The 25760-nt window shown below is 44.6% G+C and overlaps 1 protein-coding gene across 1 annotated transcript in view; it reads right to left on the bottom strand.

Moving 5' to 3' along the window:
- The window catches only part of LOC119164974 (uncharacterized), a 199762-nt gene that overhangs the window by 5790 nt on the left and 168212 nt on the right, over positions 1-25760 (bottom strand). The window contains exons 7-15 of the mRNA XM_075873443.1: positions 24913-25047; positions 20593-20798; positions 18811-18948; positions 15360-15454; positions 7863-8079; positions 3674-3860; positions 2218-2340; positions 1191-1285; positions 691-815 (exon numbers count right to left, since the gene is read on the bottom strand). Coding sequence (XP_075729558.1) covers positions 691-815; positions 1191-1285; positions 2218-2340; positions 3674-3860; positions 7863-8079; positions 15360-15454; positions 18811-18948; positions 20593-20798; positions 24913-25047 — 1321 coding nt within the window. The remainder of the gene's footprint in view (positions 1-690; positions 816-1190; positions 1286-2217; positions 2341-3673; positions 3861-7862; positions 8080-15359; positions 15455-18810; positions 18949-20592; positions 20799-24912; positions 25048-25760) is intronic.

The raw sequence follows: 25760 nt of genomic DNA, 5'->3' as shown, positions 1-25760 counted from the left end.
TTGCAAACAATATCAGCGCAATTACAGCACTTAGTAAACGTGAACTAAAGAAGATACAAATAAAGCAGCAACACAGTCTTCCACAAGTTCATGCATGTAGATAAAATTGTGAGGCTGTAATCTATTCTATTGTTTCCCATATATTATTTATTAGTTAGGCTTTCATTACATCTTACTGAAGATATTTTAACTATGCGATGTTGAACTACGGCAACAGCGAATTTAAGCGACATGAGATCATAGATACCACCTTCACCAGAATGAGCCTAATGGTTAAATCCCCTTATTAGAGCACCTTGTACAGTGTAGTCTCAAACTGCAGGTTCCCTTCACAGCAGAATGTAGGCCTACAGATTTTTGCAATCCTGCGGTAACCTCAAAAAATAGAAACCTATAGCATTGGGGATACGTCATTGTACTTTCTGGTTTGCCAAAACGTAGTGTAACAATTATTATATCGATTGCACTCTTCTTATAATTATTTACTACGCTGCTAGGGCACAAACAAGAAATAGCGCGCCCTCCGAACTGTCCATATAGTCTAGGGACGCCTATTCGGACACCCGTCACCACCACTGAGTAGATGTAGTAGCTCAGATTACACACCAGACTATAAGGCAAGTGATACTTTGAAAAAGAGGAAGTAATGTGGCAGTACGAGCTACCGAACTTTCAGTTACAGAATCTCACCTGAAAAGGGCATAGGTCAGTATGGTGAAGAAGAGGCCCACGACAGACATGATGCAACCCACGTAGGATATGAGCGAGAGAATCCGGTAGTGGTGACGTGCCGTGACCATTCCCGGAACGGGATCCTAATAGAGAAACGGTTCCCAAAGTGGTGTGTCAATATGAAACTCAGCATGCCCTTCAAAAACTCAAACTTGACGTGAAAGTCGAGTGTTCTAATTTAGGGCAGATCATAGTTCGCAACACTAGAAAATTAGCTTGCGCGTCACCCGCGGTCATGTATTGAAACGTCAATATTATTGATTTTTATGGCCGCTTCGCCACTATGTGCTGAGGTAGTGGTACTCATGACAGCCATAGTTTCCTTATGTGGTATTAGCATCAACAAACAAACAAGGAAATGCTCATTTTAGCGTTATGAAACTAGAGCTAGCATTTGTATAAGAAACCAAGTGTCGTGAAAGATGCAACGTGAAATGAGTCTGTAGCAGGTTACGTACCAGGAGCAGTGAAAACGCGGTCATGTGCGTTGAGGTGCACACAGTGACGTTTCCGGACTTGTTTGTCGTTATTCCAGCGGTGGACCACTCCTTACCTGAAATTGAGGACGCTCATTGAAAGTACACATGCCCAGAGCTCGTACATACTCATGGTGCCATGAGTGCCTTGGCGTCAATTGTCTTGGGGTGTCATGTCAGCCTAATGCTGATACGTTATTGCGTACACACTTCATTTGCGCGACGGTAGACGAAAACATTACTACACAAAATTTCGGATAATCACCTCAATAAAATATATACAGCTTCTACAGCGGAACAACAAAACGTTTCACAATATAAATCCTAGAAAACTTCAAAAAGTGATCTTTCGGGACATTAGGTTAATGACCCTTTTATGGTTCAGGCCACTAGCTACCGTTGCCGAATTTTGATGGGCATCACTGACACGTATGCTAAGTATATTATTTGTTGCCGGTTGTGCAGCGGGTACATGATTTGTAGTCTGTGTTGCAGCGGATAAATTTGACTCGCATTTCATCCATGAACAAACGTATACCATTGTGCCGTGATAATGCTGGACATTCTGCTCTATTACTAGAGTGGGCAGCTTAAAGGATGTTGTAGTATGTAATTCAAATACAAATAATTTGATGAGGTATATTTGCGCTGCCAGTGTTTTTGTATTCAAATGCATATAGTAGCGTTATTAATCAGTTATTGTCGCCGAGAATACGCGGGTTTTTTAAGATTCAATGAACCTAGCAGCTTCAAAGTGAGCAATGCTTCTATGAAATGCGACTTCAGTGCTTAAAACTGCACAGCGCCAAAGTAGACGCAACAGCACTTGGTTCTTGTGCATGCGCTTCTTATTTATGTGTAGGCTATATATTCGTGTGTTGTAATAAATTTAATTGGAAATGTATGATAATACTCGTCTTTCCTATACTGCTGTGTCCACTTTTGCGCAGAGCAAATTTAAGCGTTGAATACCAACCAGCTCAATCTCACGCTTTCGTTCAGTACTCACGGCGCTCATTCCAGAATGCGCAGATGCGTCTCTCCGCGTTGTAAGTCGGGTACGAGTAGACCAAGGGTTCCGTCAAGTTTTCGATCTTGTTGTCGCCGATCTTGGCGGAGAGCACGACTTGTCCTGCGAGTCACACGAAAGAGGATGCTGCTGTTTTAAAATACTTGCGGCCAATTTAGATGAGCGACAATTCGGAAGCAAAGGAAAATAAATTGAGGGGATTGATTTCCTCTCTTGCACCATATACAACGACAACAGTTTCCGAATCATCAAGGGCTGCAATTTTTTTTCATCATTCGTAACAGCGCCGTAAAGAAATGAGGTATTGTTTAACATGGGGTGTCGTTGGAGCCAGTGTTTTCAGTAACATTAGGAAAAAGGAAGCTTTAAAGCAGTGACCATACAAAAAAGCAAAAAAGAAGTTGGTTAGAACGTTGGCTCTCGCGAAAGTGCCTAGTTAATGACAGCGCTGTGCTAGAGTGCAGTGGTTCCTAGATGCTCTGATCCTCAGCTGCGATTTACTTCCACCTGTTCCACCAGTTCTGAGTTGAACGTTGTAACATGAATTGATGCAGTCAACACTTCTCTTTTTTTTAATCGAATGGCTGGAAAAAAGTATACTTGACCATGACCACTGTCGTCAGTATAGTAAACAAAAAGTAATCATATTAATACTGAGCCAAACTGTGAGATTCTAAAATACCTTCTAATGCATAAATAAAAAACGAAACAAGAGCAAACATTAAAAACATCCTACTTAAATACAACTCTGTTTCACTTGTAGGTGGTACCAGTATATTAATAAACTATCGCCATGTGTCGCCAAAACATGATGATAGCAATGAAGTTTTAAACACCCTCAAACACGTCTAACTCGACGTGACAAAAAAAAGAGAGATAAGTTCGTGTGTTGTGCGTAATTTGTCGATCTCGACTGCCTTAACGCTACACTTGTATAACTACTTTATTAAACTGAATTGCGTCCCGCTGGTTTATATTAGTGCTATGCTTGCCAGAGCATTTGTCTTTGTGGGGCTCCCATGAGACATGCTTCCTACAGACTGTAAATGCCTATGGTTCCCGGACGCTGCATACTTAAGGCGAGAAATTCACCGGCGTTCCGCTAGTGAAACGTTCAAAGATTTAATTACCCTTGGGCATTGTAGGAACTACCAAAAAGGTGCCGACAGTATCGCCATTCTTTCCCAAATGATGACACCACTCACACACGCCATCACATGATGTCATGATGATGTCGCGAATTTTTGTGATCTTTGACTTCACATGATGACGTCAAGGTGAGAAATGTTTGGGGACGCATGCCACACGGACGTTAGAAACACTTTATGCGCCCACCATGTTTCGCTCAAGGTCCCGCTCAGTAAGACCTAAACTTAAACTTTTGCTGCAATAAATTCACGAAGCTTGTAAGTTTGCGAGGAAATGGAGGACTTACCTGCACTGACCAGAGAACCGGGGTGGTGTCTAACCGGTCGAAAGAACTTGTCGTTGCGGTAGGAGATGAAGGCAATGCGAGGTCCTTTCTCCACTTCGTGTATGGGGCGGTACGGCTCACCGGACGCCAGGAGCGAGCTGTTGATGGCCATCGACAGGGCCTCAAACGGGATGGTGATCACGATGTTCTGCGCCACGCACGGAAGTAAAGAATGCACGAATATATTATGCAATTTTAGAGTTGAGCTTCAGCTAACTGGCGTGTATTAACGACTTGAGGTACATCTAATTGCAGCAGTAAACAACGAAGCATGATGTGAAGGAAGCAAACAGCGCGTGGCGCTAAACATCACCTGGAGATTTACTCCCAGTAAAATATACTATTCACATGCTGCACATAAACGGGTGCTAAAGGAAAAACAAAACTCAGTTTTAAAACGCCCCCTGAATCCACTACCAGGCTTTCTAGCCATTGAACTTTCACCTGCCCTGTATAAATAAACAGCTAAATGCGTAGAATTACGTCTCAAATTGCGCGTTCTTGATAGAAAAAACCAGTGACGGAACACTTATACAACTATCAGCCGCTTTTATTGCGCAATATGCTCCGAGTATTACGAGCTCTGTCTTATGCAATAAAACACTTAAACGGCAAAGCATATTGTGAAGAGTATTCACTGAGGCAACGAGTTCATTGAATGAATAGTTGCTTTATAAAACTGCATCTTACACGAATAGAAACATGAGCTCTTTTTTTTGTTCACGTTTGTTCTATAACGTGGGGACATTTTGATGGCGCGAACTTTGTGCAGCAATGTCATTGAATGACATTTTGAAGTCCGAAGGCAATGCTGTAACTTCATGCGGCTTTGATAGAATTCTGGCCATCTCAAACGAACGCTGCTTTTCTCATTTGTCAATCTAACGAGAAAAAGCACTGGAACGAGCGTCTCGCAAGCACCCTAGAAATTGTGAAGGCACAACCAAACCCTTTGGTGTAGGCATTGTCTCCGGCTATGTTTCCCAGACACGATGTCAAATAACCTGAATTTCTCTCAATTGCTGTTCATTTCTGTTTCTCCGGAATTTTCATAAGTGAATACCTATAATTTTTTAGAGACTTTGCTGATTAATACATCACGAAAACAAAAGCTACTCGTGTGAACATCACAAACATGAACAGAGCGATGCGACAATTTTCGCAAAATCTGGAGGTGACCCGAATCTTTGACTTTACGTGTCAGTTAGAGCACCGCTCACGCATCCGCGTTTGTGAGCCGTGCAGTACACTTGCGTGTATTAACCTTGCGAATCCCGAAGGCCACGTACAAATAAACGCGTTCTTGAGATGTGCTCCACCAGGTACCGCAACCACTACAACTACTTTCAATAACCGTGTGCTCTTTCAGTGAACTCATTCAATTCACCTTGATAAACTATCCTGATAATTATTTGCCACTATCTTATATAAAATTGAGGTGCAGTTTCTCAACTCTTTAATATTTTTATTTATTTATTTATTTTTCATTTATTTATTTCAATACGCTAAAGGTCCTACTGGGCCTCACATAGGAAAATGGGATTCAAGTGAACAGATACATTTCGAACAAAGTTAATAGAAAGCAAAGTACCGTAAGGAAAACAAAAAGACGAAACAGCGAGAACACAGAATCATAGCATCAAGTTAAATACATTCATCAACATCATACCAATACATACTCATGAGGGAATATTTTTTAGTAACGATGCAAACCGTTTTAAACATTACATCGAAGAACATTCAACATATTTCATGAGCATATACCTGTGAACAAGGACCAGAATTATTATTACCCGTTTTTTGTTTTTATTTACTGTGTAAAGCTCACGTAGCTTTGACCTGCCTCCGGGATAGATTCATGATTTACAAAGTGACGACGTCGTGTGATGAATCCATGTTACGTTCCATTACGTGATGTCACTGTGACACCTTGGTGACATCGTAACTTTTGGCTACCAGCCACTTCACGATTACGTCTAAGGGTGACGTAATCTCGTGACGGCGATATTATTCCCCGCACGTGTTAAGGCCAACAGTCTCTTTTCGCGTTTGATGAGCCACATAGGGCTCAGTTCGCCTAAGAGGGACACTAAATAGAAACAATGACTTAATTTACATTTGCAAACTGTACACTGAGAACTGTAATGTGAAAAAGTCTCATTAACATTAGCTCATTGTTAACAGAGAAGCTTATGGATGTAATTTTTTCTTTAAATATTGCGCTGAAATCTGCACGCATGATGTCGAAATTTTCAAAATGTACTTTTCGTATTTTGGCGACATTGGCTGAATGAAATGCTTTGAACTGCAGTATGCTAGGTCCATGGCTTTCAGTAATAATAATATATCCTTTTTTAACCAATTTTATGCTACGTAGGACCCAGTAGACACCATCAATATTTATGACGTCATGGTGTTTGGTGCGGAATCATCAAGATGGCGTCTCCACCTGCACCTATGTTTCGCGCGTTTTCATGCTCACCGAGCGTCGTGTCGCAGTAAAAGTGGTCTTTACGGGATCACGAAACAGTACTTTACTAATACGCGAGAAATTGTTTTGCTTTTTAGCGTCCCCTTGACAGGCCCCTGAACAACCTGAAAAAAACACAATAATGTTTGCGTTGTTCCCTCCTGGCATGTCACCTTTCTTCAGCAGGTTTCGTGAAGCCAGCAGCATTTGCTCGTGTCGTCAAGGGGAATTTATGTGATTCTTTAAGAGAAAAGAAAAGTGAGCCCCGTAACTGTCTGCATCAGAGTGCGACACCTCAACAGTAGCTCACGGGGTATCGGGGTAAAGGAGGGATTAAAAGGGCAGGATTAAAAGGTAAAAAGATAGAGAGAGGAAGGAGCGAGTGAGGCGCAGGGACAGAGAACGACAGAAAACGACGGAAGTGGAGAGGAGATAAGAGAAATGGACGCGGTCACAGGAGTCCGAGGACGGGCCACCGATCGGCGAGAGCTCTTGTCGGCATCAGGAGATGGCGTAGGGAGAGCCCAGTCGGCCAGAGCTGCGTTGTCGTCGGAGATCGCGGTGGCACAACCGGTCGGCACGAAATCCAGAAAGCGAGTCATCAAGGGGAACTAATCTTTCGATTGTTCTGTGTACTAATTATATCGTGATTAGTCCTCTGCTGTGGTTCGCCATGCAGTCACACATCTATCGTGCTTTGCGCCCCGATACAAGTACGCGCCATCACCTTACTTCACTCCGTTTTCTGCGCTTTCGACTGCGCAAGCAGGTAGATTGATAATAGCGTTTAGCCAGAAAATACCACATTAGGATAGCCGCAGCGCTTAGGGAAGACATTGTCTACGTCTTTAGCGAAGAAATCAGTGGCAAGAACAATAGATCGCTCGCAGAAAGTACAGCAAAAGCGAGAAATAAAGGGTTCTCTCAAAATTAAACCAATAATACCTTCTGCGGTTTTTCGTCCCGAAATTACGATCTGAATATGAGAGATGCCGTCATGGAGGGCTTCAAAACATTTTGACCATTTGGTGTTCTTGAACTCGCACTGACATCACGCAGTCCACGGGGGCCTCTAACATTTTACCTCCATCGAAATGCGACCGTCACAGCCGGGTTCGAACCCGCAACCTTTCAGGCAGACGCCGAGCACCGTAGTCACTGTTCCACTGAGGCGGGCCTCTTATCTTTAAACTAGGGGTGGTTTAGGGCTTAGAGTTTCCTAATAATACACTAGAGGGAAGTCTGGCGCTGGTGTCTATGGAAGCTGTGATGGAAGGCGCTTCAGCAAGCATTGTAATAATAGATAGGGCATGAATTTGCCTAGCCCTTCTATTTCACATTCCGTCTGGCTTCGCGAAGCTGGAAGCTGCTTTGCCACCAAACAGCAATCAGCAAGAATTTATTGGTTACACTTTACTACCCTGATCTTTTAGGCTCACCAATTGAAATGCAGTCACGAACTTCAAAACGGTTTGTTTTTAATTGAAAACAAAAGCGAAACGCTACAATAAACGAAGCCAGAAGTGCGTTTACTGCCCGCAAGCACGATGACTAAGCAAATCCATGTACTACCCATCATTTTGATGGTCGCTGAACGATCGCAGCGCCCCAGTCTTCTCTAGTGAATTTTAATTATTCTCTATGATTTAGGGGTCTTTTAAAAGACGTGGTTGCCCTCACGTCTCCGTTTTCTTGCTCGTCGCCGTCTCCAGAGAAGTCCTCGTGCAGGTAGTGGTCTCCGTTGGAGCGCAGCGAAAAGCTGAGGAAGTCCTGGCCTTGGGACAGAAGCTTGGGCGACCAGGCAACCGCCTTGACCACAAGGTTCTCGTTCTCGATGATAAGAGCACCGGATCCGAGTACCACCTCCGAGGTGAACCTCTCCACCACCGAAACCAGCCTGCATGTCACGCAATCCGTCAGCCGATCCCTAACGTCACCGATGTTTCAATCTCTGCCGTTTATTTCCTTAATGGCTTTTTTATGAATCAGAAAAAGGAGTGCAAGTTTAAGCGTTTGTTTTCTTCGTTAGACACAATACTAATGAGAACTGAGATTGCATCCTGAAGTGTTAGTTCGTACTGATATCGTGTTATGAACAGTACATACCGTAAAGTGTCAGAAATAATGTTGCAATAGATAATACGGCGTCAAAAACAAACAAAACTTCAGAAAGGAAAAAAATAGTACTTGTGCTGATCACCACTACTCCAGACGCGTGGCAAAACTGCTTAGCCTTCTTGACTACTACTCCTGTAAGCATAAAAATACGCTACGTCGCCATTTTCTCAATAACTCATCCTACATTAAACAATATTAAAACACTCCCACTCGTTCAAACATTATGACCATATTAATACTACTGGTAGCGGAAGAACTACCCCTATGAATATTGATCGGTGTATTGTACTGCACGAGGTTACGCCACAAAGCTACTAACCACCGGCTTTGGCAACGTATTTGCATACTGTCATTTTCTGTCCTTTTATTGTGAATATATGATATTTTCTATTATTTTGTATACTTTCTGGCGATTATTTTTGTTGCGATCATTTATCTTCTGTTGTATGGTCTCCTTTCTACTCACTGCTACTTCGTTGGCGTTGCGTGTAACTCCCGACGCTGTCATTTTGCTGTCGCTTCGATGGCTTCTACAACTGAATCAACCCTTCAGTGACGCTGACGTTCACAGGCAGTTGACGTTCCAGACACGCTCGTCTATGCGTATGGAACAGTGTCGTGGAATGGGTGCCTCCATCCCATTCCAGCTCAATTCCGGGGATCTATAACTTGCCGCAGTTCCATTTTTATGCATTCGTCAGAATGCAAAAAAAAAAAGAGAACTTAGCCCATTCCCACTCCTGCAATCGCCGGGCATTGCGATTGCACTCCTGTAATTCGTCAACGTAAGAAAGGCGTCTTGATATTTTTATCGGGTAAAAAGTGCACGCTCCACAGAGCTCGTGTCAACAGATGCATTGAGAACCACAAAAGTGCGCCAAACACTTCACCAGTGTCAAATATCTCATGCAGTCCAACTAATTATTATTCATGGGGACAGTTCTCCCATTATAGGTATTTGCAAAATCAGGGTACTTGGATGATTGGTGAAGTTTTAGTGTTGTTTAGACCGAAGTGTTTTATTGTTGTAATAATGTTATAAAATAAAGGCGTAGTGTAATTTTATGCTGAGAAAACAGGACTAAGCAGTTTCGTCACGCATCTCAAACGGTCGTGAATGTGAACGAAACGATGATTGGGCTAATGGGGAACAAAACAGTTTAGGTCTGGTGGTATTAGTTGAAACGTTGCCCCACTTGCCACCGTGTTCATTTGCATCAAATTCAGAGAACTGGGCCGCACTTATCGTCAGCACTATAGCTCGTAGTTGTCGAATTCATGGCTCTGGCTTACTAATGTTATGAGTTAAAAAAACAGCACGTAAGCGAAAACGTGCTCTACTTAAAAAAAAAAAAAAAAACGCCGTAATTCCATTCGCATTCGGTCCACGCAAACCGAGCCAATTTCATTACTCTTCCATTTCTCGTAGCGTTGTCTCCATACTATTCTGATCCTATTCAGGGGTCTCGAAAATGTGGAATGATTCCGGTGTCATTCCTATTCCGGAATGGCAACTCCGCAAAGCTGGCATAAAAAGTGCATCATGCCCACGTGAGACAAAACGTGTGCCACGCCAGCGCGATACATAAATGAGTCCGCGGCTACAAAGACGATTCGCAATACACAATACTTCACTCTACGAGATAGACACTTTTAGCTGAGCGTTTACGATTCGCTCCGGTCAGACGGGCGTATGCTAACGATATACAGGGGAACACGTAGAAGCAATTATGTTGCGCGTAACATGGTTTATGACCATGCGCGTAGAAGGAGCTGTAGCGCGCGTGCGCCGAACTTTCAAGCGTCCAGCGGAATAAAAAAAAAGCATGCATACGTAGTTCACCTACGAAGTCTATTGAGAGAAGCTTGAAGGGGCGTGAAGGCACCGTCGCTTTGCAGCCAAGCTGACCGCATCTCTGAATGACGCGTTCGTCGTAAACGCGTGCTCTATGCAGTTTTCTACACACTATCGGGGTGCTACAACTGCGCGTGACTGAGCTCTAAGCCATGGTGTAAGATACGGACAATTTGGGTGGAGAGAGCCTTCGTCCTGCGTGGGGGACGTGATCGACCAGATGAAGTAAGAACGACACGCGTCTCTAGGATCACTGATGGTAGCGTGAACCTATCGGCCGGCGATCGTATAACTACAAAAAAAAAAAGTTTGGCGTACCATTGCTATACCAAGCAGCGAGGCTGGTGGCAGCGCTGACGTTCTGCGAGTGTCGCGTTTCTCACTAGCCCATAGGCTGAATTGACTATAAATAGTAGAGAGGCCAGGGAAGTCAATCTGCAGGGCGACAACCCTGCTTCACAGGAAGAAGCCGTAAGCTTGGTGGAGCATGCCGCGAAAAGCCAAAAACTCTTTGATCGCTCTTAATCGCAGAGGTGCTAGCCCCCGTCGCCCAATAGGCCTGTGTTCCGGGGACGGAAAGGCGAGGGCCCCCTTGTGCGGCGGACAATAAAGCTGTCGTCAACATCATCACGCAAAACGCGCCAAGCGGCAGCTTTAGTTGCTGACCTGTAGTATAAACGGGTTTTCACCTTACGAATTCAAAGACGAAGGGAGGACTGAAACACTCAGATAACAAGCTCCCAAATTAAGGTGAGGAGGAGGAGGAAAGAACTTTATTCAGAGTCCGGCGAGTAGATGGGGTGGGCGACTGGCCCCGCCTAGGTTACGGCCAGGAGTCCTTGAATCCTGGCGGCTTCCTCGGCCCGCTGGACGGCCCACATTTGGTCTTCGAGGACGGAACTGAGCATTGCGGCCTCCCAGCGCGCGCGAAGGCTGTCAGCAGAGGCCGCATACTTGTTATGAGTACTAATCCCTCTACATTCCCATAACATATGCTCCAGAGTGGCTCTGGAGTCGCAACGCTTGCACCTGTCCGTTTTGTATATATCAGGATATATAATGTGCGATAGTGCAGGATTCGGATATGTCCTAGTTTGTAACTGCCGCCATTCGACAGACTGTCTTTTTGTTAATTTTGGGTGAAAGATTATTTTCGCTCAACTAGGCGAAAAACTCTAACGCGTCTTGGGACATGACTGCGCATGTCACTGCGCAGCAGCTCACATTTCCGTGCACTGAGCCATAAACGCACGCAGTTTCCCGAATCCTGCGCTAGTGCATTGCCATGAGAATGCCGCAACACTGCAACATGCGAAGCGGCAACACTACAAGATGCGACGCCGAAATGCACCTGTACAGCGAAATCTGCAACAGTAACAAAACAGAAACAAGGCTTTGCAACATTTAAACATCCCTTTTAGTACTGTTTGGTCATGCTTCGCATTTCTTGTGGTGCCAGTTTTGGAATATACAATGCGAATGAATATCTTCAATGCACAAACCTACATTTATTTTATTAGCGGTTTTTATGGTGCAGTCATAGTTACAGTTTGTATACAGTAATTTGTTGCTCACAGACTACTTATGCGAGGATGCCTCCAGTGACGTTCCTAAAAAGCTGCGTTGATTTTTTAGAACAACAAAATTATTTAGTACGTATCGCACGCATGGTATGAAGTGTTTAGAATAATTTTTCGACAATTTATAGTACGATCTACTCTACCATAATAAAGCAATAAGCTGCCCCAAGCCGCAGAACAGGAACGCGGAAACGTACAAAGGATTACGCTAAGATGTGCGTTCAGAAAAATTATTGGACAATTCAGAGTATGATGTGCTTAGAATAAATTGTGAACGCTTCGGAGCACTGTATGTACTCTACTTTAGGGGAGAGCCGTTAGCTGTTGCAGTTATGCACAACCAACAAGGAAAATTTTTTTAGAACAAACTCTCAACAATTTAGATTACAATATTTGGGATAGAGATACGCTGTCCATGTACGTGTGTTTAGAAAAAGTGTTCAAGGATTTTGAGTATTTTTCCGCAACTATGAGATAACAGTGAGCCGCCCTAAAAGAATGAAAAAGATGGTGTGTATGGAAAAAGTTGTTAATAATTTTGAGTACTTGATACTCTACTATAGAAGAGCTGAAATCCATCGCGTGGGCCTCACACTTGACGAGGCCGCATCGGCAGTGCACGCCAAAGGCGAAGAGACAGAACGTGTGTTTAGAAAAAAAAAATGTTTAACGATTTCGAGTACTTCGTACCCAACTATGGGAGAGCACTGAGCCGTCCCGCAAAAAAACCAGTATATATATATATATATATATATATATATATATATATATATATATATATATATATATATATATATATATATATATATATATATATATATATATATATATATATATATATATTAGGTGTGAATACACCTTATAAGCGACCCCAAACCATCCACCGCAGTCGGCGGCGTCCGCAGTCTTCTCTCTCTCTCTATCTCTCTCTCTCTCTCTCTCTCTCTCTATATATATATATATATATATATATATATATATATCGGTGTCAGTAACGCACCATATATCCAGATGGTAGCGTTGCCTCCGGGACATCCATCGCACGACCCGCTCTCGACGGGAGACTGAGAGAGAAGGCGGGCGCGCGAGAGAGAGGGGTGCGCGCGCAGCTGCAGCGAGCGAGGAGAGCGGAGGAGCGACACCGATATCAGCGTCGCGTCCGTGGCTTATTCGGTTGAGCGTCGCGCTGCGGCCCGCCAAGTCCTCTTTCTTTTAAAGATAGAGAGAAGACTGCAGACGCCGCCGACGGCGGTGGATGGTTTGGGGTCGCTTATAAAGTGTATTCACACTTAAAAGCAAAGAGGTCACATTTGACAGCGTTTCCCTCGCACGCCCAACACGCGTTTAGGAAAAGTGGGTAACGATTTAGAGCAACGGGGGGTGGGGGGAATAGAAAAAGGGGGTAACGATTTAGAGTACAGGATACTCTACTATGCGAGAGCTTTAGAGCAACACAGAGAAAACAAAGTTGAACGCTAAAAGGCAGACACTCATATCTGCACCACACATGCTACACTAGTTTGCAGACAAATCCACCCTGATTGCCTCGAGTTCTTTGATTGTGGCTTTTAAGTATTTCTTTAGGAGATTGTTCAATTTATTTATTTGTCTTGGAATGGAAAGAAATGCACAAAAAGTGTGAATCATTTATCCTATAATTTTATTTCTTATAACTGCTACCCGTTAGCAGTTTACACGCGTCACCAAGAGTGGTCTCTTTGTATGAAAGTAACAGCAATTTCACTCACCCGTTTGTGTGTCATTGTATACGTCCCACGTACAGTTTTCATCAAGCTCAAAACCACCGCTCCCCACGTGATCTGGACTACTTCTACTGATACCATCCGCAAAGCACTGGCCACTGTTGCCAATAAAATGTCTCCTTGTGCTTGGGTAGTAGGTCGGCATGCATGGGTGACACCTCGTAAACAGAACTCGGAACTACGTTAGGCTTGCGTCAATCAAAGAGTTTCAGCACGTGCTGCGGAGTGTCCCCATCAAGTTTGATGACCACTGAAAATATCATATAAATATATCATTCCAGGGTGTCACATTAGGCTACCATGCAAATGATATAATATATATCAATATATGAATTATAATTTCTTGCATTCCAGAATCATAATAAGGTTATTGAGAATTCTGGATTAATTTTTGAAATTCAGGAGCACCGAGCGACTCGGCCTAGTTTTCAGACCACCCTGGCAAATACAACCGTGTGTTGTCGGTAAACCTCAATAAAGTATATAAAATGAATCGAATGTGTAAAGGCAAGAGTTGTATGGAATAGAGTACACATTAAGGCAAATGATATATTGAAATTTGAGTAATGTAGCATGTGTAACTGTATAGAGAGCAATTACACCTAAAAGCTCATGTAATCGGGGCTCCTTGCAGTTTTTGGCAGATCAGGTCTCAGCCACGTGCTGTTTTTTCACGCGGCACCACAGGAAAAACGAACATGGCTTAGAAACGCAGAAAGGCACAGGGATGTCGAAAACGTATATATGACGGATAAATTGGTTAACCTCAGAAGGAAAGTAGCACCCGCCTCAGGTGTATTGACAAGCCTCCAGCTCGATTTTCACAGTATGCAGTGTTTGCTGTACACGGGAATGAAAGTTTTGATTTCTTTAAGCGTAGCGTATTCCTATGTTGACATTAGGTACGCCCAAATTTTGTAGGGGCTGTGCAACTTGTTTCAAGTAGCCATGGAAAGCATTCACTAAATGAGCTTATTGCCTCATGATTTCTCCGTCGCAAAAAGTTGTAGAATCCGTCCAGTGTGAGCGGTGTTACCAAGATTTGTCGCACGCTGCAATTGCAGTCTCTCTTCTCTGGTCCCGACGAAAGCACTGAAAGGTAAGCATGGAGTGATGGCATGGGGAAAGGAAATACGTCATGCGCATCCCATGACCTTGAACACTTTTCTATATTTTTTTCTTCGAATCGTACGCTCACGCGTGGGCAAGTCGTGGCCTCCCGCGGCAGCCCCTGTAACGCCCGAAAGGGCCATGATCAAACCAGCCAATGACTGATACAGCGGTTGTGTCACATGATTTCTGAGCTTGTTCCGTCATATAGTGAGAGAAGAGAAAGCACTTTCTACCTGACTGAGAATGGTGAATTCCAGGCTGTGTGCTACGCTATATTATTTGGCTCGCGTGTACTCGGTAGCCGCCACTACCCTATCGGCAGCGTTTTCTTACCAGGCTCAAAAAGTGTTCCAAGGCCCGTTTGAGATACGCTAAAGTAACGTGAAAATCTGCATGGTGACATAATATTTTTCTCTCCACACATACTCTCTCTCTCTCTCTCTCTCTTGGTTCTCCCTCCTGATATGCAAGCTGTGCGCGGGAAAGGAAACATTCATTTGTGATGCTTTAGCACCCTCTCCACTCCACCTTGTTTCTATTATGCTCTTAAGTTTCTGTTCATATGAATCCAAGAACCTGAAACACCAGAGGGAAGACGTTGCCCATAAAGTATTTGTGTGTAGTTTAAACTACCACCTTTACTTGTGTACCAATGGCCCGTCTAATATAGGGCTGCGAAGCCTGAGTAGTTTTCTTTTAATGTAATGTTTTCACCCAAGTGGTGGGTGCAGTTTAAAGGTGTACTTACTTTTCGACAGCCATTCCTTTTGCATCTCCTTCTTCGATTACGCTGTCGTTCAGTGCGAGGAAGTTGCTGATCACGTGAATCATGGCTTGCGCGATCTGCGTGGGAAGGAACGCGTCATCTTACTTCACACACGAAATATGATTTCATACCACACTAAGCAATGTACGCTTACTTTCAAGTCACTGTACCACTCCAATCATGTTATAATGATACCTCACCGGGAGCAAGATTTCATGCCGCAGAAAACTCCGCACTATAGTTCTCAGTTGTCTCTACTTCTCCAAATCTAGAATAATAACGCCTCGCCACGATAGGAGCCAGTATTGTTGCAGTCGTGTACTTTTTCATCACAACTGCCATGGGCTATGGATATGCTTGTGAGTTGGCGAGATAGTTTGCATATACAACGGGCTTCTCAGAATGCCCCATCGTAAAAGTCAAACTGAGTTATCGTACATTGCACACTCGGTTACGCATACGCATCCCTAGGGAAGGAGGCACCCGAGTACGAACGAAACGTTACAATGAGTTTTAACATGCAAGTAATCGCAACATTCATAAGTTTAATGTGGCAGAAATATTTTCGCCTTCATGATTTAAAAAAAGTTCAGTTAAACGAAAAGCTCTACGATTGTTTGCATGGCCTGATTCGAATATAGGTCACAGCATTGCTCAATAATTATTACGTCCGTCGGGTGGCAAATCAACGGGGGAAAATGGATGCATTTTTTGAGGTTGTCGAACTTACAAGGTATGGCGTTAAATGTAATAAACAAAGAGGTACGAATACTGAATGAACGGACAAAGGGTGTGTCGTTGTAACCAACGTTTCGGCAAGTGGGGTTGAGATTTCCAAGAAAATGGTCTTGAGGTCTTCAAGGAAGCAAGATAATTGTGTTTTTATGGAACAAAAGAACAAAACAAATTCACAGCATATACTAGAGTTAATGATAATGAGTGGGGCGAATCGTCCGTCAGCCGTTCCACGCTTCCGTTCATCCATACGTCCATCCGTGTGTCCATCCGTTCCTCCATCTGTGCGGCCGTGCATCAGTCCGTGCATTCGTCTGCGCATTCATCCATCCATCCATGCGACCATCCGTACGTCCGGCTGTCTGTCCATCTGTGCGTCCACACATCTTTCCCTGCGTCCGTCCATGCGTTTGTTTGTCCGTCCGTGGATGCGTCCATGCGTCCGTTCAGGCATCCATCCGTCCATCAGTCCGTCAGTGCGTTCGTCTGTGCGTCCGTCCACGCAGCTGTCTGTCTGTCTGTCTGTCTGTCTGTCTGTCCGTCTGTCTGTCTGTCTGTCTGTCTGTCTGTCTGTCTGTCTGTCTGTCTGTCTGTCTGTTCGTCCATCCGTCCGTCCGTGCATCCGTTCGTCTGTCATTCTAGAGAGCACTTCAAGTACCGCCATCTCGCATATTTTCATCATATCATCTTAAACAAGTACTCCCTTACAGCGGATATTCCTACAATAAAACGAGAGGTGGCTACCTACTACTACTTACATACATCGAGGACGCGCGACCCACGGCTTAGAAGTATTTGCCCCTAAAAGTGGTTAACGTTTTTGAGTACTTGATGCTCTAGTACAGGCACCCTCCGCTGACCAAAGGGAGCTACGTTGCTGGCACTAGCCGAACCTAAGTTCGCCAACGCTGGCCGCCAGGGTCACTAAAAAAAGAGACACGCGCACGTGTGTCCCCGTGTATCCCTGCTGCAATCCGCCCACTCACGCGGGCAGGGGGACGCGGGCAGGGGGACGCGGGCATCGCGTTCTTTTTTGACTGACCCCAACCTATTATTCCGTTTTTTCTCCGATAGGCATTGCGTTCTGGCGCTGCAGTCACACTGAAAAACTTGACTGCACGGTGCCTATAAGAGCGCATAAAGACGCCCCATGGGCCTCACACTTGATGAGACCCTGTTGGCAAAAATTACTGCATGAACGGACGAGAAGCTGTTTAGAAAAAGTTTATTTACACTATGTAGAAAAAACAAAGGTTTCATAACATTCCAGTAACAGGGCACATACACTTATGCTCATCTATGTACCACTACAAACATCACTACGTTGCAAGGAAGACTTCATTGCTCTAATGTACACGACAATGTTGACATACGTGTACACAAAAACCTATGGGGTATCATAATACAGTGAATGGTATAACGATACAATCAACGCAATGAAACACAATTGGTTACAAACGAAATCATGAATAACTACTTAACGGGTACTGCTTAGCCCCACGTAGGTAGAAAAATGAGTTTCAGCCTTTCGTGTTCAACATTGACGAAAGGGCATGACCAATGCCGCTTCTCGGGGACGAAAAGCTCCTCAGAGAGGAACGCGAGGATCTCTCGTGTCAGTCGGCCCAGTATCGGCCACAAAGCACGCCAGCAGCAGTTCGCAGCTACAGCCTCGCATCGGTTTCGGCAAAGCCTGAACAGCCCCGCAACTATTAAAAGAGCCGACAAGCACCCGCAATGGAATCGGCCGTTGGACACGAATGTCCGCACACCCTGCCCCCGAACAGCAGCATGAACCGCACGCCAAAAAAGGCGGGAAGCCACACATTCAATCGTCACATGTCGATTGGTCTCGATCACGACGCAATTGGTGCAAGTAGAAGTGTGAACCACCTGCCATCGCTGGAACCGATCTCGAATGAAAAGCAAGCCCCAGCGCAACCGCCAGGTAGAGTCCCGGAGATTTCCTGGCAACGCTGCTGTGGTTATTGGTTTCCGAAGCGTTTGATCATTGATTGACGATATTGAGGCACCAAAGACCACAGCAGGGCAGCCATTCTGTGCCCACTGCTTTAAAGTCGGCCACCTTAATGACTGGGCACGTAGCCTCCAACCTTCGGTGAAATGCCTGAAGGTCTTGACTAGGTTACAGTAAGGTGAGCGCTACTTCTGAACTTGAAGGCTAGGACATCAAGTATGCTGGACGAGGGCATCGTAACAACGCAATTAGTCAACATTACAGGACGCCTTTTATTAAAGGTTTCTTAAAAATGAACGTTTAGTGTAGTCTTAGTAGGTTTAGTGAAGGACCGCCATGCAGCGGACATTCCAAGGAGTAAACTAGAGGTGGCTAAATAGTACTACGACCACTACTACTGCTACCACGTACATCGCAGGCGTATGACCCACGGCATAAGGAGTTTCGCCCCTAAAAGACCCTTTGTCAAATTATTTTCTGACATCCCCGGTTCAACAATATTTATCTCATCAAGTCTTCATCTTCTCCTGATTATCTACCTCGTCGGGTTGGTGGTTCACGCTTATTCGTAAGTGAAAAATGAACTCCAAAAGGCGTTCCACAAGAAGAATACAACAGCGCATGAGGGCTTCATCGTGGTGCTTCGTGAACTGGCTGCTTATCGCTGGCTTATCAGTTACGAATACTCCTCGAACTGACGAGCGCGCGTAGTTCACTCACCTTGATGTCCTTGATGGCGTATTCAACGACAGGCTCAATCTTATCGGCGAAGCTCTGTAGCTGATCCGGGCTGATGTTGCTCGGATCGTGCGTCAGAAACTCCAACTCGGAGGTGATGTTCTCTGCCGTCTGAAAGCTCTGCACGATATAAAAATTTAAAAAATACACTGGACACATAGTCAGATTATTGTGAAACTTTGAATATCATGACGCGTGCATGAAATGACAGAGAGAAATCTTCCATGCCTGCTCCGACGATGCAACATCGATTCGGGTGCCTTACAGGCAGGCATTGGTGGGATTTGAAAGCCAAACCATAAATATGGTTAGAATACACGAGTGGTATACGGGAACGTTCTCTTTGCGTTATTGTGACAAGTGGTTGATTGACGTAAAAAAAAATGTGACAAATAAATTACGCTCTACAGGTAAGCACAGCGCGACTGTGTTGAGGGATGGAGAACACATACGACACAGGACCGCTGAATACCAACTGTGTGATTCGCGCTCATCTCTTGTCTTAGTCGCGTTGTGCCATGAACCAATTTGCCCAAGTCAGAGCATTACGGCTAAAGATTACGTGCACGTTGTGCATACCAAAAAAACTCGTCTTTTTTAAATTGTAAGCAAGTATCTATGTAGCCGCAAGTCATTCATGTTGCTTTGCAATAATAGAATGAAATATCTGGATGAAAATATAGGGCAGTTCTGTTATGCTCATCCCCCCCAAAAAAAGAAAAATTGTACTCTTGACGTGACTTTAGGGACTCGGCATGTTTTACTATTCACCGAACATAGAAGGTCCTTCAGTAAAAGACGGGGAGATAATAACATGAGACAAAGACAAGGAAGTTATCGCATTAATAGCATCTGGTTACATACCATACGCTAAGGGTAGGGAAATAAAATATCATCTCTGGAGAAATGAAAAAGCAAACGAAATAAAGGAAACAGGAGGTGTGAGATAAGGAAAAAATAATATGTTGCACAGGGCGGCCTATTCAATAGGCCACTCCCACGCGGACCATTGAGCAAGGCCTCAATTATTTCCGGTTTGACGCCAGTTCAGTTCAGCCTTCTAACACTGGCTGATTCGACAGAGGTCTTATGTGTAGGCAACGGTATGTATCTCACACCGTGGTCAAAGAGAGTCATTTCAGCAACTAGCGGCCGTACGCGCACGCTTAAGCAAGGGCGGTTACCACAAATGTGTGCTATAGTTCTATCGCTGCCGGAATGGTTTAAAATAGCACTGCTTTCTGTGCCTATTTGGAAAGCACAAAAGACAATATAACACAAAATTGAAACAGTACTCTTCAATACGAAGTGACGACACACGTACTAGTCAGATGGCTCAACTCTTCCTAACCTCTATATATCTTGCTGTTTCTTTACCACAGTCGACACGACTACCAAGAACAAGATGTGTAGAAAAATAAGCACAAGCAGATGGCTCAACTCTTCCTAACCTCAATATATCTTGCTGTTTCTTAACCACAGTCGACACCACTATCAAGAACAAGATGTGTAGACAGATAAGCACTAAAGTGGTGATGTTTAATGCCGAGTCAAGGGAGAAGTAAGCTCGTAGAGCATGTTGCTAGACTACTATTCTTCACGGGGGTAGAGGGAAATGGAGGATAAAAAAAAGAGGCAGGTATGATGATAGGTGGGTATGGTATATGGCACAACGAGTCACTCTCCACACTGCCCTGTGTCGTGACAGGACACACACAGAAGAATAATGCAGAGAAGGCGTGTACAGCCGCAGCCTCTTCTCACCTTGTATCGGCAGTGCTGCGCCGACACCTTCATCCATCCTGTCTGACCACTGGGCATGAGCCGGCATTTCCGTCTCGCGTACTTGTACTCGCTGGCTGGGTTGTAGGCTCCGTACGGACACTCAACTTTGGCCACCGAACCGTGAGCTGTGGGTTGCCAGTGGAAGGGGCCCTTGTCCGTCTGCTGCAGTTCCTCCGGGCACGTGTCTGTTGGGACAGAAAACGTGTAAGCAGTGGACAAATCCCGAGCCAGTTCCGACCCGAGTGATAGCTCTACGCCGTGTCTGTACGAACTGCGGATAACTTCATAACGAAAGGACGAACTGCGCTTAAATGACGGGGACAAATAAAGAGTAACACACGATGCGCATCGGGTCCTATTTACTTTCCTTCGCCTTTCAAGCGCGGTTTTTCTTTTCGTTATGCAATACCAAAAGGCTGAACGTCGTTCCTTTTTGCAGATCACTGATTCACATGAATTTATCTGATCTTTCCTGTTCCTGTCGATTTTCGTTTGATTATGTGGTGTTGTTTTATAATATATTCTGCTCTGTGCTTGTAATTATTTGAATTCTTTTGCTATTACCTATTTTGTGTTGGGCGCTTTCTTTCCTCCTGTTTTTTTTTCAACTCTCCGCTGCACTGAGGATGGTGTGCCTAACTCTCCTCGCTGGCGTTTCGCACGTCAAACAACCCCAGGTGGTCGAAATTTCCAAAGACTCCTCCACTATGGCGTCTCTCGTAATCATATGGTGGTTTTGGGGCGTTTATTCCCACATATCAATCAGCATCATCAATCGTTGGCGTTTCATGTTCATACATTTGTCTCTAACGACAGATGCTGCTATTTCGCTGACACTTCGCCGACTCCGAAAGCCGAATGAGAAGTGACAGCATATCCAAAGATTTAATGATGATGAGTGGGGCGGAGGGTCTGTCCGTCCTAATTCCGTCTGTCCGTCTCTCCATCCGTTCATCCGTCCATCTATCTGTCTGTGTGACAGACAGACACAGACGCTCCACCCCACACATCATGTCTACGTGATTATGCGGTGAACTTCTTGTTTTGACAGCGCAGTCAATCCTCTTTAATCGTCAACTATATGAAAACTACTTACGCCATCTAGTGATAATAATTTCAAGGGCATATACACACAACGTATTTAGCGAAAAATTCCTAAAACTAACTAGAATTTGATACCACTACAACACAACATTACGAGAAAACGAACCACACCCGAAGGAGCTTTGCCTAAAGGATAAGGTGTGGCCCATTGCGTTACTTTAAAACAGACAGGCAGAAGTGGGAAGGCTGTTTTGACTGTTCCGCCCATGTAGGTGCTAGTTGGCGAATAGCCAAGTGTCTTTATCTCAGCATGCCGAGAAGCCACTGATCTTTGTGGCAGTTTTGAACGAAAGAAAAAAATGTCAACGTCGGCTACCACGAATTTCCGTTAATATCCGATAAAATCCGTTAGTATTCGCTAAAATACCAATAATCAAATAAGAGGGCTTTCCTTCAGGAGAAAAAGAATAAAGCACAAAAGGGGGTGTTGATGACGTTTCAAGAGTTCAATACTGCTCGAGAAAGCCCGCAACACAAGGAAACTAATGCTTTCTCCTCTCAATATATCTACGACCCTCTTATGGTGCCACCGCGGCAGCAGGCTCAACTTAACTATGGGTCACCCGCGATTTTTAGGGCATGCGACGGGCCCCACCTATTCTTTTTGTCGAGCGGCCGGCACTCCGCATAAAGTCAGGGAGGTAATTCAGTGTGTTTAGAACAAATGTTCGACAATTCAGAGAACGCTTTACTCTACAATTGTGTGTATGAAAAAGTGTTGAGTTGTTAAGAGCATCAGTACTTTACTATGGAAGAGCAGAAAGCCGTTCCATTTACATGTGGTGCTTGAAGGTGTGTTTCTAAAATTTATTGTTTAGAAAAAGTGGTTAACAATGTAGAGTACTCGGCACACTACTATAGAAGAGCCAAAGACCGTCTCGTGGACAAATATTACCGGCTCTGTCAACATTGCTTATGTGTGTTTATAAAAATAGTGTTGAACAATTTCAAGCACATTGTACTGAACTGTGGGAAAGCAGTGGCAGTCCAAATTACTAAAAGCCGTACCAGAAACGGCCTGTGTGATTAGAAAAAGTGGTTAACGATTCAGAGTACGTCGCATTCTACTACGAGAGGGCAAGAAGCCGTATCAGAGCATGTGTTTAGAAAAAAGTGGTTAACGATTTGGAGCACTTGGTACTCTACTATGGGAGAGCATAAAAACGTGCCGTGGGCGTCACAGTTGATGAAGCTGTGTCGACAAAAATTACGCTGCCTCGGGTGGAGTCTTTGCTGCACAGAACATGTGGCGCGCCTTACCGATGGAGTTTGGTTTAGAAAAAGTTGTTCACGATGCATAGTACTCGGTACTCCACTATGGGAGAGCAAAATGCCGTCCAGTGGGGTTCACATTTCATGAGACCATGTCGGAAATAGTTCTGCCGGTAAATTAACCCGACTGTAATTCAGCCAATACAATGGCTAACACAGACGTTCTGAACCGACCGAATGGAAAGGAGCTGGAAGGAAAAGCATCAATGTCCTGCAATGGTGTGCTTAGACTTTCGTTTCTTCTTACCAGGTGACGTTTATCTCAGGCAGCACTCACCGATTTTATCTCGTCGAACGTTATGTAAACATTTTATTCTCTCTCTCCAAACAGAAGACTACTCCTTTCGACCTCATTCTCGAGAAGCACGCAGTTACCGGGTAATTTTTAGGGGCGAAGCTTCTTATAGCGGCACCCGTTTGTCCCTCGTAGCCGTTGTAGTGTGTAACAAGCGTAACATTTTCACTTCCAAGATGGTGCCGGTGAGAGAATTTCTTCTGTGCGTTGTTGAACAATGAAAAATAGTATTCAATGTACATGTCGATGGCTGCTAAGGGGGAATGAGAGACAGGAGCATTCGGCTTTTAGTTAACGCGCAGGCTGCGATCACCATTAGCAGCCATTGGCATGTACATTGAGCGCTATCTGACAAGAAAGGGTTGCTACGTTATACTCGCTGGGCGTAACCACCTTGGTTTTAGAAAGGTTTAGCGAGCGTTGGGCCGCAGTGCCATGAATACAGTTAACCAATATATACCATGAACTCGAGGTGGTTAAAGGTGGGAAGTAAACCCGAAGCGCAAGCCGTGAGAAAATGTGCGTGCGCCACCTCTCGTTTAGTCCTTGGAATGTCCGCTGGACGGCAGTGCTTCTATATGGGGAATATATGATGAAAAGATGCGAGTACTTGGAGTGTTGAATAGATGGACGAACGGACACACAGACAGATGCATGGATGGACGCGTGAATAGACGCAGGGGCGGCTGCATGGACGAACGCAGGGACGGAAGCACGAAGAGACGCACGCACGGACGGGCGGATGGACGCATGGACGGTCACACAGATGGACGTATGGACGAACGGAAGCAAGAACGAATGGACGGACGAATGCTTCGCCCCACTCTCCATCATTTACTCCGTGGATATGCTGCCATTTTTTTCAGCGATCCTAACGCCAGACATACGAAGTGAACCCCAAGATAGCGATCCTCAAGCCACGCTTGAGAGGAACACCGCTTGTTTATTTTTGAGGCGAAGGCCATAATTGCCTTTCTTGACAGTTGCGTCCGCGAGACCTTCCAAACGTTCCTTTCCCGCAAGGTGTCATAGGTTCTCGCAACATCACAATAAAAGCCCACATGACCTTGTCCCACTGACTATGTCGCATCATGACATCCCATGCTACCTAAATTTGGGACGTAGTTATGCCATGTCACATCACGTGATGACGCCTTCCCCCTTCGAGTGATTCTAGAAAAGTGCAAAGAGACCTTGGGATTTTTTCAGACACGTGACCGCTGCAAAAATGGAATGACATTCGCTTGGTTATTGCAAGAAGGTTGAAGTAACAACTTCATTGGAGTAGTTGGAGTATCGTGATCTCGTTCTCGCGAGCTTGTTATGGGGTATAGGATATATTTTCCCGTCATCTTGATGCAGACTTGTAAGTTCATTGATGTCTGACACTGTCACCTATCGGGGGGTCCGCTTCTAAGCAAAGCGCCACGCGAATCGTTAACCCACGTGCCACTGCATGCCCTTACTTGTTGCAAGGGTTTCTCCACTAAGCCTGGTCCTAGACAAGGAGGATAAAAAGTTGCAATTTTTCTTTAATCCTCCTTGGTTCTAGACCATACAAATTGTATATCCCCTTGATGGGCTCAGCATGGGCTTTGTTCAAAGTCATTACATGATGCGTTGCTCACCTCTCAGCTCGCACAGGGGGCCCCCGTAACCAGGAGGGCAGTGGCAGGTGAAGCTGTTGATGCCGTCTTCGCACTCGCCGCGGTTCTTGCACGGACTTGAGAGGCACTCGTTGATGTTCTCCTCGCAGAGGTTTCCTTTAATAAAACACAAAATAAAACACGCTCACATGGTTTTATTCATGCAACGAATTCATTTTCGCGCATGCACGTGCGCATGCGCGTAAACAGAGGATTGAGGTGTGTTTTCTGTCCTATACACAAACTTGCACATTTACGTCAGGTGAGCAGACTATCAAAAGGTCACTTTCCTGGGTTTCGTTTTTATTGTATTTATTACAAGCAGCTAGGCTCTATACTTTCGTTAGATGAACTCTAGTTGTTTGTTTGTTTGTTTTTTGCGAATACCAATCGGTGAGTTCATGATTCACATTTTCCTGGTGTCGTGACATTTAGTACCAGGTTTTCCGATGATAAGGGCATCAATTTGTATATAAATATTTGAGAAAATATTGTTAAGACCACGTTGATAGCAAATAACGTCTGTTGAAAATTATTTGGGGAAAATAATATCGCAAACATGTTTTTGCCATGGAAAAATTCCGTGGCACACTGCGTGTGAACTTCTTTATTTGTGCACTATAAATAGCAATTACTTATTCATAAGCTACACAACGTTCGGCTACGCGTTCTAGCAACCTCAGACGGTCACGAACAATATCCTGTACATCGATTATCAAACTAACTCATCTAGTTCAACTTCCTTCCGCACATTAGTTGCTAGCCGGCCATGCACATACGGCGAAGCGTATCCGAATGGCAAACCGTACGCGGCCAAACGCGGACAACCT

The sequence above is a fragment of the Rhipicephalus microplus genome, chromosome 9, assembly GCF_043290135.1.
Source record: "Rhipicephalus microplus isolate Deutch F79 chromosome 9, USDA_Rmic, whole genome shotgun sequence".
Lineage (NCBI taxonomy): Eukaryota > Metazoa > Arthropoda > Arachnida > Ixodida > Ixodidae > Rhipicephalus > Rhipicephalus microplus.
This window is presented reverse-complemented; position numbering and strand designations above follow the sequence as displayed.